This window comes from Manis pentadactyla, chromosome 2, assembly GCF_030020395.1.
Source record: "Manis pentadactyla isolate mManPen7 chromosome 2, mManPen7.hap1, whole genome shotgun sequence".
Lineage (NCBI taxonomy): Eukaryota > Metazoa > Chordata > Mammalia > Pholidota > Manidae > Manis > Manis pentadactyla.
The window spans coordinates 216,648,781-216,663,576 of NC_080020.1; the positions used below are offsets into that span (position 1 = coordinate 216,648,781).

The 14,796-nt window shown below is 52.8% G+C and overlaps 1 protein-coding gene across 8 annotated transcripts in view; it reads left to right on the forward strand.

Annotated features, from left to right (window-relative positions):
- DNMT3A (DNA methyltransferase 3 alpha) overlaps window positions 1–14,796 on the forward strand; it is a 114,580-nt gene that overhangs the window by 44,733 nt on the left and 55,051 nt on the right. For all 8 annotated transcript variants that reach the window (XM_057497384.1, XM_057497382.1, XM_057497385.1 and 5 more), the window contains exon 4: window positions 11,162–11,426. In XM_057497384.1, the coding sequence (XP_057353367.1) occupies window positions 11,162–11,426 (265 nt within the window). The remainder of the gene's footprint in view (window positions 1–11,161; window positions 11,427–14,796) is intronic.

Consider the following 14,796-nt stretch of genomic DNA (forward strand, 5'->3'; position numbering starts at 1 on the left):
GAGCAGGTGCTTGTCCTGACCTCCTCCCCTCCCCAGCAGGGGAGCACAGCAGGGAGGGCTTCTTGGGGACATGGTGCAGCTGTGGCTCTGGGAAGAGGGTGACCAGGGAGCTTTAAAGCAGCTGAGTGTGTGTCATCCAGCTAAGCCTGGAAAGGTGAGGGAGATGGGCTCAGATCCCGGCAGGTGGAACGCACGGAGAAGTGTTGAGAAGCAAGAGAGGAAACCTGGCTGCAGGCCTGTGTCTCTGTGCGGATCCATCCCTGGGCAGGGCGGGACAGTCAGTCCACTCATGTCCTCACCAGCCCCCCACTCCAAGGCTAAGATATGGTTGTCTCTCTCCTCCCTTTGCCCCCAAGGCCTGACTGTCCCTGGGTACCTTCCACTCATTCCTGCTTCTGCATCAGCCACCTAGCTTCATCCTCACCCAGACGAGGCCCCGCCAGCCTCCAGTATGCTCTCTAACCTCCCAGCCCTTCCAGTCCCTCCTCCCCTCAGCGACAAACACAAACCCTACTGAGCCCCTGCTGGGCTGAAGTAGATAATTAAGACTTATCTTTCGACCTACTGTGCTGGAGAGGCCACCTGTCGTTAGGTACACTCTATGGTACAGCTCTGTTCGAGAATCTCCAGGGACTCCATTTCTTATACGACAAGATCTGGAACATTTCGTCTGGCTTCTCGCCATGTGATCTCTCCTGCCTCTGAACTGGTGCTCAATATCCACCTCTTTGCCACAGAAACCTGGCTTCTTGCTGCTCCCCAAACACACTAAGCACCTGTTCCCACCTTGCATGCTGTCTGCCTTCTTCCCTTCTCTCTGTCTGCCCCAGTGTCACTGCCCATCAGAGCCTCGCTTGCAAATGAAGTTCAGGCACTGTGACCCACACTGACTCTTCCTTTGGAACCATTCATAAAATTAATCAAAATGAATGATCAGAAATAAAGGACAAGATATAAGCCTACCCATCACATGCTTGGATGGCTGTTGTCTGCAGACCTGAATCTGTAAAACACGGTCTGTTTGTTACCTGTCTGTAGAGAACTTGAGAATAAGTATTTAGAAACTTTTATATCAATTTGATACTGTCACCCATCATGTGCATGATTTTGTATTTTCCAAAAGTATCGTTTCTTGATGGATTGGGAATTTAAACAAACAAACAAACAAAAACTTGGCCTTTCACCCCTGCTAGTTGGAAAAGCAGGTGAGAGAGGTTGTTTCTTCCACTAGATTTGAGGTTTAGTGCCACCCCACATTGCACTGTCTACCCACCTCAGTGAGGACAGAGTCCATGAATAAAGGCTCAGAGTCGTGCAGCACTTTATTGCCTGCAAAGACCTTCTACAGTGATGATCTACCTCATATGATGCTGACAACAAACCTTGGGGAGGAAGGAGGGGGCCTGCTGTCATTACCATACCCACATTCCGATGAAGAGACTGAGGTTCAGAGAGGATAATCAGAACTTGGACTCCACACCTCCAGAATGCAAAGCCCACAGTGCTCGTTCCTGCTCAGCACTCCAGCCACCCCATCTGGAAGACTGGGTGTCCAAAATTGCCTTTAAGTTAATACATGAATGCAAGGCTGTTTGAAAATCAAAGCATAGACCTGGTCCAAAAAACCATGCAGAGAAATATAACTGAGGAGGGCAATTGATCCAAATACCAGGGAGCCTATGGCTAAGAGGTGAAGGCTGTGATGGTCTGGGGAGAGAGGTGGGCCCATTAAGCCAGGCAGCGCTGCTGGTCTGCAGCCCTGGCCTCAGAGCCAGGATGCTTGCTGGCAACAGGAAACAGGAAGGCAGCCGCAGGGCTGGGCGGGGCTTCAGAAGGGAGCTGGCACCTGGGCTCAGGGCCTGTGGACTAGCCAGTGCCCATGATGGGGAGGAGAGACAGTGGCATGCTGGGCTGGTCTCTGCTGGCTCGAGAGTGTGAGCCTGTGTGGGTGTGAGCATGGGGTGGGAGGAAGAGGCATCTTCCTGTTCACCAGCTCCGGAGGACACCGCTGTGTGACACGTGAGGGTATCCAAAGCTGGTTCCTGCCTGGTCACAATCCCAGACAGCCCTGCAGCCACCTTTGTCCTCGGTACTGCTTAAAGCTGGGGCCCGAGGGAGGGACAGTTTCTGCCCTGGCCCACCAGACCCTGGGGCTCCATGCCCTGCTTACTAGCTATATGTATTTATTCATTGAAGATTTATACCCACCAACTTCCTCCAGGGTTATTTTTGCTCAGTGGGAGCACTCTGAGGTCACCCTTGCTAAGAATAACCCAGAAAGGGCGGGAGGGGGAGGGGAAGGAGGGGGCTGGGAGCCAGCGCTGAGCTCAGAGGGCCAGCCCACAGCCAGTGTTACTCACTCCACATGGGAGGCTGAACCTTCAACACAATGCCCGCCAGAGTGAGAGCAAAACTGGCTCACTTCAGAGCAGAAGTCTTTGGGTATAAACTGAAAAGGGAGGGAACCATTCTGTGCAGCTTCAGACCGCTGGGTACAGTTTAACTCAGCTGTTTGCAGTGTTGGCTCATTTTCCCGCCTAATACGACCTTTGGGCAGAACAGCTCCTCGGCTAACCCCTGAAATCTTGACCCACTGACTTGGTGTTGCTTTATCTCAATGCAAACTTCTGGGAAGGGTGTCTCCTGTTTCTGGGTGCCAGCCCCTCTGGGGCTTCCCTACCTGTGAGCCTGCACTAGCACACAGCTGCCTGCTCCCCTGTCTTCTCCTGTCTTTGAAGGTGTGAGGAAAGCAGGGTTGTCATACACTCACCAGGTTGGAGACTTTTCTTGTCACTGTGCCCTGCAGATTCATCTCTCATCCCCCCGTCTGATCAAATTAATACCCACTGATGGCCTTCAGCACCCAAGAGCCTGGCCAGTGGTCTGGATGTCAAGTGCCAAAGACACGAGGTGGGGCTGGACTTGGGCCTTAGAAGGGAGGTGATATTTAGACATCAAGAGCAATGTGGGAGACTTTCCTACCTAGGATCTTCCTGAATGAAGGTGTGGAGGGAAGTAGGAACCCCTGGGTGGTGTGTGTAGAGGAGATGGAGGGAGGGGCTGTGAGCAGACTGGCTTGGCGGGCGAGGAGGGTTTCATTAAGAATGCATTTGGTCTTGGTTGAAGAGGAGATTGCAGACAGCCTGAGAGTTTGCATTTTCTCCTCTCAAAAACGTGTTGTTTTTAGCTGGAAGGTTCTTGAGGGGGTGGGGGGCATGAAGTGATGTTTGGGGAAGTTGTTTGGGGAGCCATGTTTTGGGAAGCTTGCTCTGGCATCCATGAGCATGACAGGTTGAGCACAGAAGAATGCAGGGAGGGAGGAGAGTGGGGTGGGGCCAGAAAACACCCCCAGAGCCTGTTGGTAGGGGGCAGAGGTGGAGACAGGATCTTGGCAGGGCCTGTGCCGCTGGCCACTGTGGGCCAGGGAGAGGAAGGGGCGAAAGGGGATGTTATAGGTCCCAGGATGGCATCGGGTTATTGTCAGAGACTGAGACTTCTGGAAGGGAGCAGGTCTGGCAGAGAACCTTCTAGAGGCCACTCTAGATAGCAGGTCTTATTGGATGAGCATCTAAGTGAAATTTCAGAATCTCCATTTTATTTTTCCAAAAGTGCCTCTTTATTTTCACCCCCCCTTTGGCCCTGTCCCCAGAGTCCCACATTCCAGGGCCACCTCCAGCGACAGGCAGGCATTCCACAGGTCCCAGCCTGTATGGGCTTCCTAGGACCCCGTGGACTTCTTTGGGCCCCAGCTGCACCTGCACCCCCTCTCCCTCAGGGGCTCACCACCAGCATGTGCCTCTGGGCAGATTGTTGCTGTTGGTTTTCTCTCATCATCCTCACCTAGAGAATTCTGTGCATTTCAGTTCTGCCACCTCAAGAAAGATATAAGCGAGCTGGTAAAGCTCCAGAGAAGGGCAGCTAAATTGATCAAGGGGAAGGCAAAGCTGCCATGTGAGGACAGCCTACAGATTACGGCTTTCCAGTCTGGAGAGACAAAGACTGACAGGGGCTGTGATTAAAGTAGTGAAATCCTGTCTTAGGGTGGGGCAGGATGAGCACACCCTGGCGGTGGCTGGGGGATGGAGGGCATCAGAAACTTTAGACAGGTAAATGAATCTCTGAAAAGAAAGGGCCATTTTCTGTGGTGAGTCCCCTTCTTACCAAAGCTGTCACCCTAGGCATGGATGGTAGAGGTTAAAAACAGAAATCATTTCAAAAGAGATTTACTTCAATCTGTGGGTCTGCTAAACATAATGACTTTTTAAAGGGAGCTCCCAGCTCACCCTGAAATCCTTTGAGGTTGATTTCAAAGAGCACAGCCAGGCCCTCTTCCAGGTGACAGGTGTCCCTGCTGGAAGTGGAACCCTGAGTGGGCTGGCCACTCACCAGGCATATTTGTTCTTGCACTCATTTGCCATGGCCACTGAGAGGGAAGGCAGCTCCCACTCTAAGTGGTGAGGGACATGGTGGGACCAAGAGGTGGGTTGTGGGACCTAGAGGTGGGTGCCCAAGCTAGGGAAATAACTTTCAGTGTTGGCGCTCTTTGGCCTCTGGTCCTGCTGTCCCTTGACCTCACTGATGGCCCTTTTAGCTGCTCCAGTAGGGACAAGGAAATTGGCGGAGTTCCAGTTCACCCCAGGAAGGCTGAGCAGAGAGGCATTTGGGGACCTCTCTTGGGAGTGGGCGTTGCGGGGACCTCTCTGGTTCAGATCAGAAGGCTGCCAGGAGAAGGGGCTGCAGGAAGGCCTGGAGCAGAGGTGGGGGAGCCCCCAGTGCCAGGGCTTGGGGGTAGGGCTACCATACTTACATGGATGGTGCTGCTGTTTCCTGAAACTAGTCAACCTGGGAAAATCCAGGGCTTGGTGGAGGGGCTGATGGGCCTGCAGGAGCCAAGGGATTGGAATGGCAGCGGGTGTGAGTGGAGGGGAACTGTGTGCATATTTTTGTTTTCATCGCTCTGTGGCATCCATGTGCATCTGTGTCCTGTGGCTGGGCCAGTGGGCAGGGGTGTCTCTGGGCAATGGTGTGCCCCTTGTGTGTGCATGTGACTGTAAGCCTGTGTGGCTTTAAGCAAGAGGCCAAGGCTGGCCGGAAGCCAGGTTTGCCGGCTGGCATGGAGCTGAGCACTGCCAAGTGCCTTAAAGGCACAATGGCTGTAACCTGGGAGAGGGACCAAGAAGGGGGCAGGGGAGGCGCAGCCTCTGAATCTGCTGGCCTCTGGGCCTCCCTCCCCAGAGCTGCCCTTGTGTCTGGGGGAGAAGGTCCCTTTCTGCAGCAGCCCCAGCACCAGAGGAGAGGGTGAGTCGGGAGGCCAGAGGCAGGCCTCTGACCTGGACCTCCAGGGGCAGCTGGCCTGGGCACCCCTCCACATTGGGGCCCCAGTGAACCTGCACCCAGGGCTGCTATGGAGCACTGGGCTCTGCGCAGCCGCATGAGCAGGGTCTGTAGCCACATATGTCCGGGCCCTGTCTCACTTGTATTATTTTCTTTACCTCTTATTTGCCACGTTTTAATTTTTTGTGTATAAATATTATTACTATAATAAAGGTCCCCTCCCAAATCACTTCCCCATTTGGATCCTCAGCTCTCTGCCCCACTTTGGGAGCAAAGCCTCACCCCATGAGGGGAAGGGGTGGGAGTTCTGGGGTCCCATCCGGACTCCCAGCAAAGGGGGAGGAGCCAGGGGGCTGGGGCTGCGTCGCTGGCTTGGTCTGGACAGGTTCACTGCAGAAGGTTCCTTCTTGCTTTGCCTCTGGCTTTTCCCTGTGGCAGCTGCTGCCAAGGAAACAGCCGGCAGCCTTTCCCTGGCCCTGCTTAGGCACATCAAAGCCTCCTTTTCCTCCTCGGAACCCTTGGGATTTGAGGTTGAGCTTTTCCAGAGACTCAACCCAAAAGGGGAGTAAGCTTTCAAATACCTCTCCTGTACCTGGGTCATTCTGGAAGCTTTACCACTTAGACAGTGTGTGATCTGAGGCAAGCCTGGGAGCCTTTTTCCTTAGAAAAGTGAGGGTAAAACTACCTGTCAGGATAATTGTGATAATTAAATTTATTAATAGTATAAGCATATTTATGCTGGGTCCTTTGCTTATTTAGTACTAGGCATCTGTAGGAGGAGTGGTTGGAAGGGAGAGAAATAAAAAATAAATAAAGCAAAGCTCACAGTCTAGCAGGGAGACACACAGTAAACAAATAATTAGGTACAGCGTGAGGAGTGCTATAATGAGATGGGGTGTGCGTAAGTGCTTTGTAAACAAATGTGGCATGCAGTGGGCTGGGGGAGGCGAGCCTGCAGTGGACTTCACCGCCCACTCCTTCAGGGCCAGGCCGGGACCAGCCGCCTGCCACCTCCACAGGGGTCGTGGGAGCTGCAGGCTGAGGGTGTCAGAGACCAGGGCCTAGCACAGATCCCCTCCAGGTTTGCATGAGTGTGAGTGTGTCTAACAGGCAGGCAGACTTCAGAATGCTCCCTAGAAGACAGAAAGTAGAATCGTGGTTACCAGAGACTGAGAGCAGAGGAAATGGGGAGTTTCTGTTTAATGGGGACAGAATTTCAGTTTGGGAAGATGAAGACATTCTGAAGGATGGTGGTGGTGATTGTATAATGTGCATGTATTTAGTGCCACTAAATTGCACACTTTTAAATGGTTCAAATGGTAAATTTTATGTCACGTATATTTTGCCACAATACTTTTTAGAACTTTTTAAAAAAACAGTCCTTAGGAAAGTGGCCATCCCTGGTCATACCCCTGCTCCTGTTCCAGGGCCATTCTTAGCCACAGCACTGTTGATGTTTTGGGCTAAGTGACTCTTTGTTGTGGGCACTGGCCTGTATCTTGTAGGGTGTTCAGCAACATCCCTGGGCCCTACCCACTAGAAGCCACCAGTTCCCCCTGCCCCCCACCGCCACCTTAGAGTCACAACCAAAAATGTCTCAGACACATGGTCAGATGTCCTCTGGAGGGCAAAACTGTCCCCAGGTGGGAACCACTGCTCTCACCAGCTTGGAATAAGCTGCTCACAAGAGAGGCTGAGGGTGGGGCAGTGGGCAACAGAAAATCAGGAGGCAATTAGTTGTTGCAGGGTAGAGGGGTCTTGCCTGGAAGGAAGGCAAAGGTCAGCAAATTCTAAGTGACCACCAGAGGTGGTGGGCAGGTCTGGAGACACAGAGTGAATCCTGCTGGGCACAGTGGGTGACAGCATCAAGCTGTACTCAAGCCTGTTGCCCCACCCACTCACCCACCCAAGGGAGAAGTGAGGGGTGCTCACTGCTGCCATTCGCACCCTGCCACCTCTCCTTGCCCTCCCACTTCACCACAGCCCCACAGGGGCTGAAATTGTCACCTTTGGCTGCTAGGTGGTGCCTTCCAAAAGGGCCAGGGGGCCCTGCTGCTACTCGCTCCTTGCCACCTCCATGGGAAAACTGAGTATCTCAAAGTGTGCTGGTCTCCTTTCAAGGCAACTATAAAAATAAAAGCAAACAAAAACAGAATTTTTAACAGTTACACCTGACATTCATGGAATTGGAATTCCCTCTAAGCATGTGGGCTAGTGTTCTCACTCTTAGCCTGGTCTTTGACATTAAGGAATCAACTGTGAGTATCGACTACCTGCCAGGTGCCCTACTCCACACTGAGTCTAATTGGGTAAAGCCAAGTGCCTCCAGGAGTGAATAAGCTCATGGTGACTGGGGAGGGGAGAGGGGCCACAGAGAGGAAGGCGTGGAGGTGGGGGCAGAAGGGTGTAGACCTGGCTGGGGTAGTCCCTCCTGGTGGCTCCCAGGTGGAGCACCCAGCTCCTCCCCAGAGATTTAGAGATGGGCTTGAGTTCATTTCCCTGTGGACCTCCTTCCTTCCTCTCAGGGGATTTGACCTGCCCAGTTATCCAGCCCTGGACAGAGGACCTGAGGGGCACTCCTAGGTGGGGGGTGTTCCTGATAGGTAGGATGGATGAGGGTTGACCACAGTGAGAGTCAGCAGCCCCCCTGATCCCAGAGCTTTGGTCGACTCAGGCCCCTCCCAAACCAGACACGGTGGGAAATGGAGAATGGCCTGGTTGGGAAGAGAGGAGGGTACGGACTGGCGGGATTGGGGGCTGGGAGTGCGGAAGTGGGTTTCGCCATCTGTGCCAAGCCTGGGGCTGGAGCTGGAGCTGTGCAGTACGTGCCCTTTCCCCCACCCGCCAACCTCTGGAACGAGGGTGTGTCTCCTGCTGCTCTGTGCTGGGGTTCTCCAGGGCAGGCCCAGGGAGGGGTCCTTGATCGGTGTGGTGTGGGTTGGCACCCGGGGGCTGAGCTCGATCTCAAAGCAGGTACCCCTGGCACTCTATGCTATGGAGCTGGCAGTCAACAGGAAGTGAGTCCCAGAGTGAGAGGGGCACGTGGTCCCAGGCAGGAAGTGAGTGACAGCCCGACTTGTCTCAAGCAGCTTTGTGAGGCTGGGAGCTTGTCTCAACTTGAGGTGTGTCTGGGGCAGCCAGTGCCTGGAGGAAAGGAGGACAGGGCCATGATAAGAGATCGGCTTTGACCTAAACTTCTCAGCCCGAGTTGACCCGTGGGACCCCCACACCATCCACTTGAGAGGGCCGCGTTTGGGACTCCATGGTGCCTGGCACAACCAGACTTTGGAGGGGCTGTGGGGGCCCCGGGGGGCCCCATTCTTCATGCTGCCTCGGCCATCTGACTTTCTCACACACATGACTGAACCTTGAGAGGTGAGAGGATTTACACCAGGTTGGGGTGTTCTAGGCCAGGGAGCCCTGTGGGCTTGAGCAGAGAGATGGGAAAGACATCTGAGTCCCAGACAGAGTATGCGGGTCCTGACGCATGGGGGTGGAGGCTGAGGAGAGACACGGCCTCCTTGTTTACCTGTGTTCCTGCGTTTGGTCTCCTGACTCTGGTGACTTCGGCCCCCAGCACCCAAGGCTAGAGGAGGACTTCTTGCTTCTGTCAGAGGCCTCCTCTTCCTCTTGATGCGAGACCCCCATGCCCAACTTCTGAGGACTGCACATATTTGCAGCTTCCACGGGAGCTTCTCTTCCTGGAAGCAGGCCTGCCCCACACTGCCCCACTCAGCCAGGGGAACGGCTTGGCAAGGCCTCGAGAGTTCCCTCCGCTTGCCCTCAGGCTCCTCAGTGTGCCTGGAGCCTTGTCCAGGGAGAACTCTGGTTTTTATTCTTATTTTTTTTCCCTAAGGCTCTCCTCCCTGTTTGCCACCTCTGGGCATTCCTCACCAGACAGTAGTGGGCTCAGAGTAGAGGTCACCGACCCTTGCAGCAACAGGAGCCTTGGAGATCACCAGGCTGTGCAGGGAGGGACACCAGCGCTCTCTGGCTGTCAGGGTGTACTTGAGTGCTACAACTCTATGGAGGGAATTTGGCAGTATCAATGCACACTTAGGCAGAAAGGCCCGCCCAGCCTGTCCCCTTCTGGGATTCCAGCCTACAGAAATACACAGGTGCAGAGCTGTGAGTGCAAGGGGTTCACTGCAGCAGAAAGCAAATCAGCCCAAAGGCCCACTATTAGGGAAGTGTTTGAATAAATTATGGAGCATCCATTCAATAGAATGTTGAGCAGCTGTGAAATAGAATGAGATCCATATGCACTGGTATGGAGAGATGCCCGCTATGCTTGTTCAGTGAAAAAGCAAGTTGCAGAACACTGTGAGTAGTATGATATCCAGTAGAAAAAAATTTCTGGATCTGGATGCGTGTGTGAATACATATGTATTACCAAGTAACTTACACATGCTTGTAGAGGCATAGAAAACAAGTCCAGAAAAGACACTCAGCAAACTGTTAGCAGTGGCTTACCTGTTGGGCGTGAAGGCAGGGAATTAAAATAGGAGCTTGAATCATCACCCTACTTGTTTTTATGTAGTTTGAATTTTTATAATATATGTATCTGACTTTTGTAAATAGAAGAGAAAGATTTAAAAGGAGAAAACCTCCATTGGCCTAACCTAGAGTCTCACCTTATTGATGCAGCAACCTAGGCACTGAGGCCAGCAGTGTGTTTACTGAACTGATCTCCCCGCACCCTTCCTGGGGACATTTCGCAGATGGAACTCGAGGACAGGGTTGCTGAGGGCAGCCTGGTGCCTGTGGGCGTGGCAGTGCTGAGCACTGGGGACACTACCTCTTCTGCCCCAAGAGAACACCTCCATTCCTTCTTAAGTCTCCTGGCCTACTTGCCCCCAGAAGGCCAAGGACAAAGTGCTTGCCAGGCTCTCGTGTGCTTGCTCTGTCCTTACAAAGTGTGTGACTTCGAACAAATGGCAAAACTCTCTGCAAGCCTCCCTAGGGAGGTTGAGGGGCTCTGGAGGGGTCATGGGTGAGAAGGAGCTTTGCCTGCTGGGCAGTGACTTACAGAGGACACTTATGATTATTCTTGATGTGGTTTTATTACCTGGAACTGTAGCAAGTTCAGTTCTCAGACTCTTGGGGGACAAAGCAATACATCTGCTTTTGGAAGGGGAACGTGAGACCACGTGGGAGGGAGGGCTTACTGCAGAGACCGCAGACTGCTTGCTGGGGCCTTGGCTTTCCAGGGGTCTGAGTCTCTGGAGAAGCAAAACGGAACAAAAGAATGGTGCTGGGCTTTGGGGCCCAGAGGAATGCTTCTTTAGGAGGCCGCCTTTGACCTCACGCTCCACTTGGCCAGGCAGCTAGTACCTGTTTGGGTCTGAGCCTTGAGAGACCTGGAGGACATGCGAGAGGGCTCTGACACAGAGGTCAGGTCAGCCTGAGGTTACCAGCATTGATCTATTGGCACTAAGCTCTTCTGAGGAGGGGGTCCTGATTTGAAGGGGGGCTAGTGTGAAGAGTAGCTAGTTTTAGTAGGGGCCACAGCAAAGGCTTGGAAGCCCTGGGTCACCTCAGTGAGGTGGGGGTGGAGGCTGGGCAGTGGAGCCAAGCTGGCAAACCTGCCTGGATCCTTGTTTCTTAAGCCAGAGTCCATAAACTCCTTGCTTTTAAGGGATCAGGCCTGGGAATTCCTTGAAATGAGAACAAAATTGTGGGTGTATTTACTTGCATGAACATTTGTGTGAACACAATTTTCTGGACAGTAGGTGCGTAACTTTCACCAGAACCTCAGAGGGGTCAGTAATCCAAAAGCCGGTGAGACCACTGGTCTAATTCCCCCTTGTATTTCTTCATCTTCCAGGTGGAAAGCAGCGACATGCCAAAGGACCCTGCGGTGACCTCCAAGACCCCATCCATGGCCCAGGACTCAGGCCCCTCAGAACTGTTGCCCAATGGGGACTTGGAGAAACGGAGTGAGCCCCAGCCAGAGGAGGGGAGCCCTGCTGGGGGGCAGAAGGGCGGGGCCCCAGCAGAGGGAGAGGGTGCAGCTGAGACCCTGCCCGAAGCCTCCAGAGCCGTGGAGAATGGCTGCTGCACCCCCAAGGAGGGTCGAGGAGCAGAAGAGGGTGAGTCCCTGGCACAAGGGGCAGCCTCCTTGGGCTCGCTGGGGTTACCCCCAGGGTTAGCAACTCGGGCCTAGGAGTCCCAGGAGACAGGGGCTGGGCACAGTAGGTGAAGGTCTACTTGCCAAGGCTGTGCCCTGGAGGCCACTGGATGGAGCCTGCAAACATGTTTTCCTTGGCCCACAGAGTGTTTTAAACATTTTTAAAAATGAGTTGCCAGTATTTGAAAAACAAGAAATTTCACATAAAAATCTGGAGTTTTGGCTTCTCATGGGGAAAAAAAAAAGCTAGATCTGGCAACAGTGGGTTTGCAGAACACCAGCAGTTGCTGGATTAGGGTCATGGCTGTTCCCCCATAGGCTGGTTGTGCACCTCAGCTGCCCTCTGCCCCCACCCAGCCTACTTACTCTTCTACTAACTGTGGCTCTTGGGAATCGTTGGCTCCGTAGGCCAGGCCTGGTGCTCAGGGGCAGGAGATGCCCTCGTGAGTGTGAAAAGCCCAGTTCGCCTTCCCCAGAGCAGGTGTCCTGAGCCCACCACCCCAGCTTAGTTGACTCCAATAAGATCAGGTGGTGACAGAGTGGGGCAGGGGAGGGGTGGGGTGGCAGGTGCCCAGCCCAGGCTTCCTCCGGGGACTTTTTGGCCTAGCTCTGGAGTCCTGGAAAGTTGCTGGCTTTTCTCTTTCAGGTTAAGCCAGTGATTTCAGGGCCAACTAAGCTGTAAACATGTTAGTAATGAGGACAACTAGCATTTGTACAGGGCTTCACAGTTTACAAAGCACTTTCTTACACATTATCACATTGGATGCTCCCAGGGCCAGGTTGTTTTGCATATGTGCATTTTAATTTCAAAGCCTTCCTTCCAAGAGTGCATGGTAGGCTGAGTCAATCGATTAATTGGCACGACTTACTTTGCATGGATCCAAACCTAATATGCATGCAGGATTGAGAGCATCTCCAAAAAAGAGATCTCCAAATTTATTTTAAAATATCTTTCATTCAACTAAAATTTACCATGCTCCCACTATATGCAAAGCAGTTTCTGGAGTACTCTATTTGTTGTTTTACTCCTCCAATCTTCTTCAAGAGGTATCATTATCCCATTTTAAGGTAGAAGAAAAGTGAGACTATGCAAGAAGTGAATTATTCAAGGGCCCCAAGCCTGTTAAGTGGCAGATCCAGGATTCAATCCATCTTGGTCTCTGGCTTCAAACTTGGTGCCCTTCGACTATCCCTTTTTATTCTGCACTAGGGCTCAGGGCAGGCTGGCCCTGAACTGTCCAGGCTTTTAGCCTCGTAGGAATGCCTCCTGGGATGTGTCCTGACACTTGGTGGGAGGGCTCAAGGGGCCTGGGTGGAGTGAAACGGAGGAAAGGGAGAAGATGCTGTCCCTCCCACTGAAAAGGCCAGGCATGCAAGAGGAGAAACTGGGAACCCATCAGTCTTTCCCACCAAACGTGCTGCCCACCCTAGGTGGGTCTCGGCTGACTCCCAGGTTCCTGGGATCCCACACAACTGGCACCCAGCTGCTTCCCAGGGCCAGGGCAGCCCTTCCTGCCTGGTGGGATGCAGCCACAGCTCCGAGGCTGCTCTTAACCCTTGAGGGCTTGCTTTTGGTGTGGGATTTCCCTGTCTCAATTTCTATCTGTTCTTGGGCACTCCTTCAGTCGGTCAATAGGTGTTCATTTGGTGTGTGCCAGGATCTGGGGAGACCATCATGAACAAAACCTGGTTCTGGCCCTCAAGAACTTCACAGTTGGGCTGGACAGGTAGACATTAGTGAGAAATCCATACTTAAAAGTGTGGGATTATACATGAAGATAAGTTCTCTAAGGGAAAATGAGTATGGTTCTCTAAGGTGCTATTGCAGAGGCCCACCAGCAGGCCTGGGCTGTGGCATCTAAGCTGAAGAATAAGCAAGGGCTTACTGGGAAGGGGGTGGGGGGTGCAGGGAGGGAGCAAGATCAGGCAGAAAGCCTCCCATATGGGAGGCTGCAGGGCACCCAGTGCCCTGACAGATGCCCACAAGACTAGAGTTAGAGAAAGCAAGGGAGAAAGGTGTGAGACAAGGAGAGAGAAGACAGGGCCCAGGTGGGCATTTGAGGCCACTTTCCAGTGGGTGACATGATCCAATTTGTGCTTTGAAAAGGTCACTTTGATGTCTGGATCCTGGGATGACAGAGGGGCTGGGAAGCTGGATGAGCAGTTAGGAGGCTACTGTGGCTACGTGGCTCTGATGTGGGACGGCAGCAGAGATGGAGAGAAGTGGATGAGTGCCAGGGACACGAGGGGGAAATGGTGTTGTGGGTGACTCTTGTGTTTGGGGCTTGTACACGGTGGACGGATCTTCCTCAGAATCTTAGTGCTGAACATGGCAAAAATGCCCCAAGTCTCCTTGATCTCCACATTTTGACCCTGGAGCATTCCTGTGTGGCCACAGTGATCCAGAAAGTAGACATGCTGGCAGGGAGCAGAGCTGGTAGGATGCCTGAAGACCACTGTGAATTGCCTGGTTGCTGAGATTGGTGAGGTGTTCCCAGAGGGCTGGGCAGTGAGTGGCCAGCCACACAGAACATATATATACTCAGCTGCTTGGTTCCAAGGAGGAGGGAGGCTAAGGCCCCAGGAAGGAAGTGAGTTGGCCATAGTCGCCTTCCATTCCCCTCCATTCCAGGTCTTTTTTCAGGGGGCCCCATCCATTACTTCTGGAACTCCTTTCCTTATACAGAAAAACAGAGGACTTCAAGGCACCATTCCAGTGACCTGGGCACCCTCCTGTGTGCATGTAGGTGCCCTGCATCCTGTTTGTATAGCCAGGAGAAGGAAGGAAAAACAGGGGAGATGATGAGTCATAAGGACAGGAGCCACCTGGACAGACAGGTGGTGGCCCTGGGACTGCTCCTACACTCCTAGTATTAACACCATCATGATGGGGTAGTAATGATGGTAATGGGGCTTTCTTTTTATGCATATTGGCCATGTGTTGAGTGTTCAATCTCCTCAATAGTCCAAGTGGTCCATGGACCAGCAGTGCTACCTGGCATCCCCTTGGAAGTTAGAGATGCAGGATTTCCTACCCTAGATGTACTGAATCAAAACCTACATTTTAAAGCGATCTTTATACTTTTGATGTGTACTGAGGTTTGAGAAGCCCTGCTCTTAATGTATTTTCTTGTTTAACCTCTGTGATTATGTGAGGAGCTCTTATTATTCCTATTCTTCAGGTGAGGAGACTAAGGGTTCAGGGAGGTGAAATTATTTACCCAAGGGTTTATAGCTAGTAAAGGACTGGATTAGCATCAGGGCAAAGCCCCTCTCTGCTCAGACAGAACACCAGTATTGGGCTGGTTACTGCCCTCAGGCAAGCCTGGCCT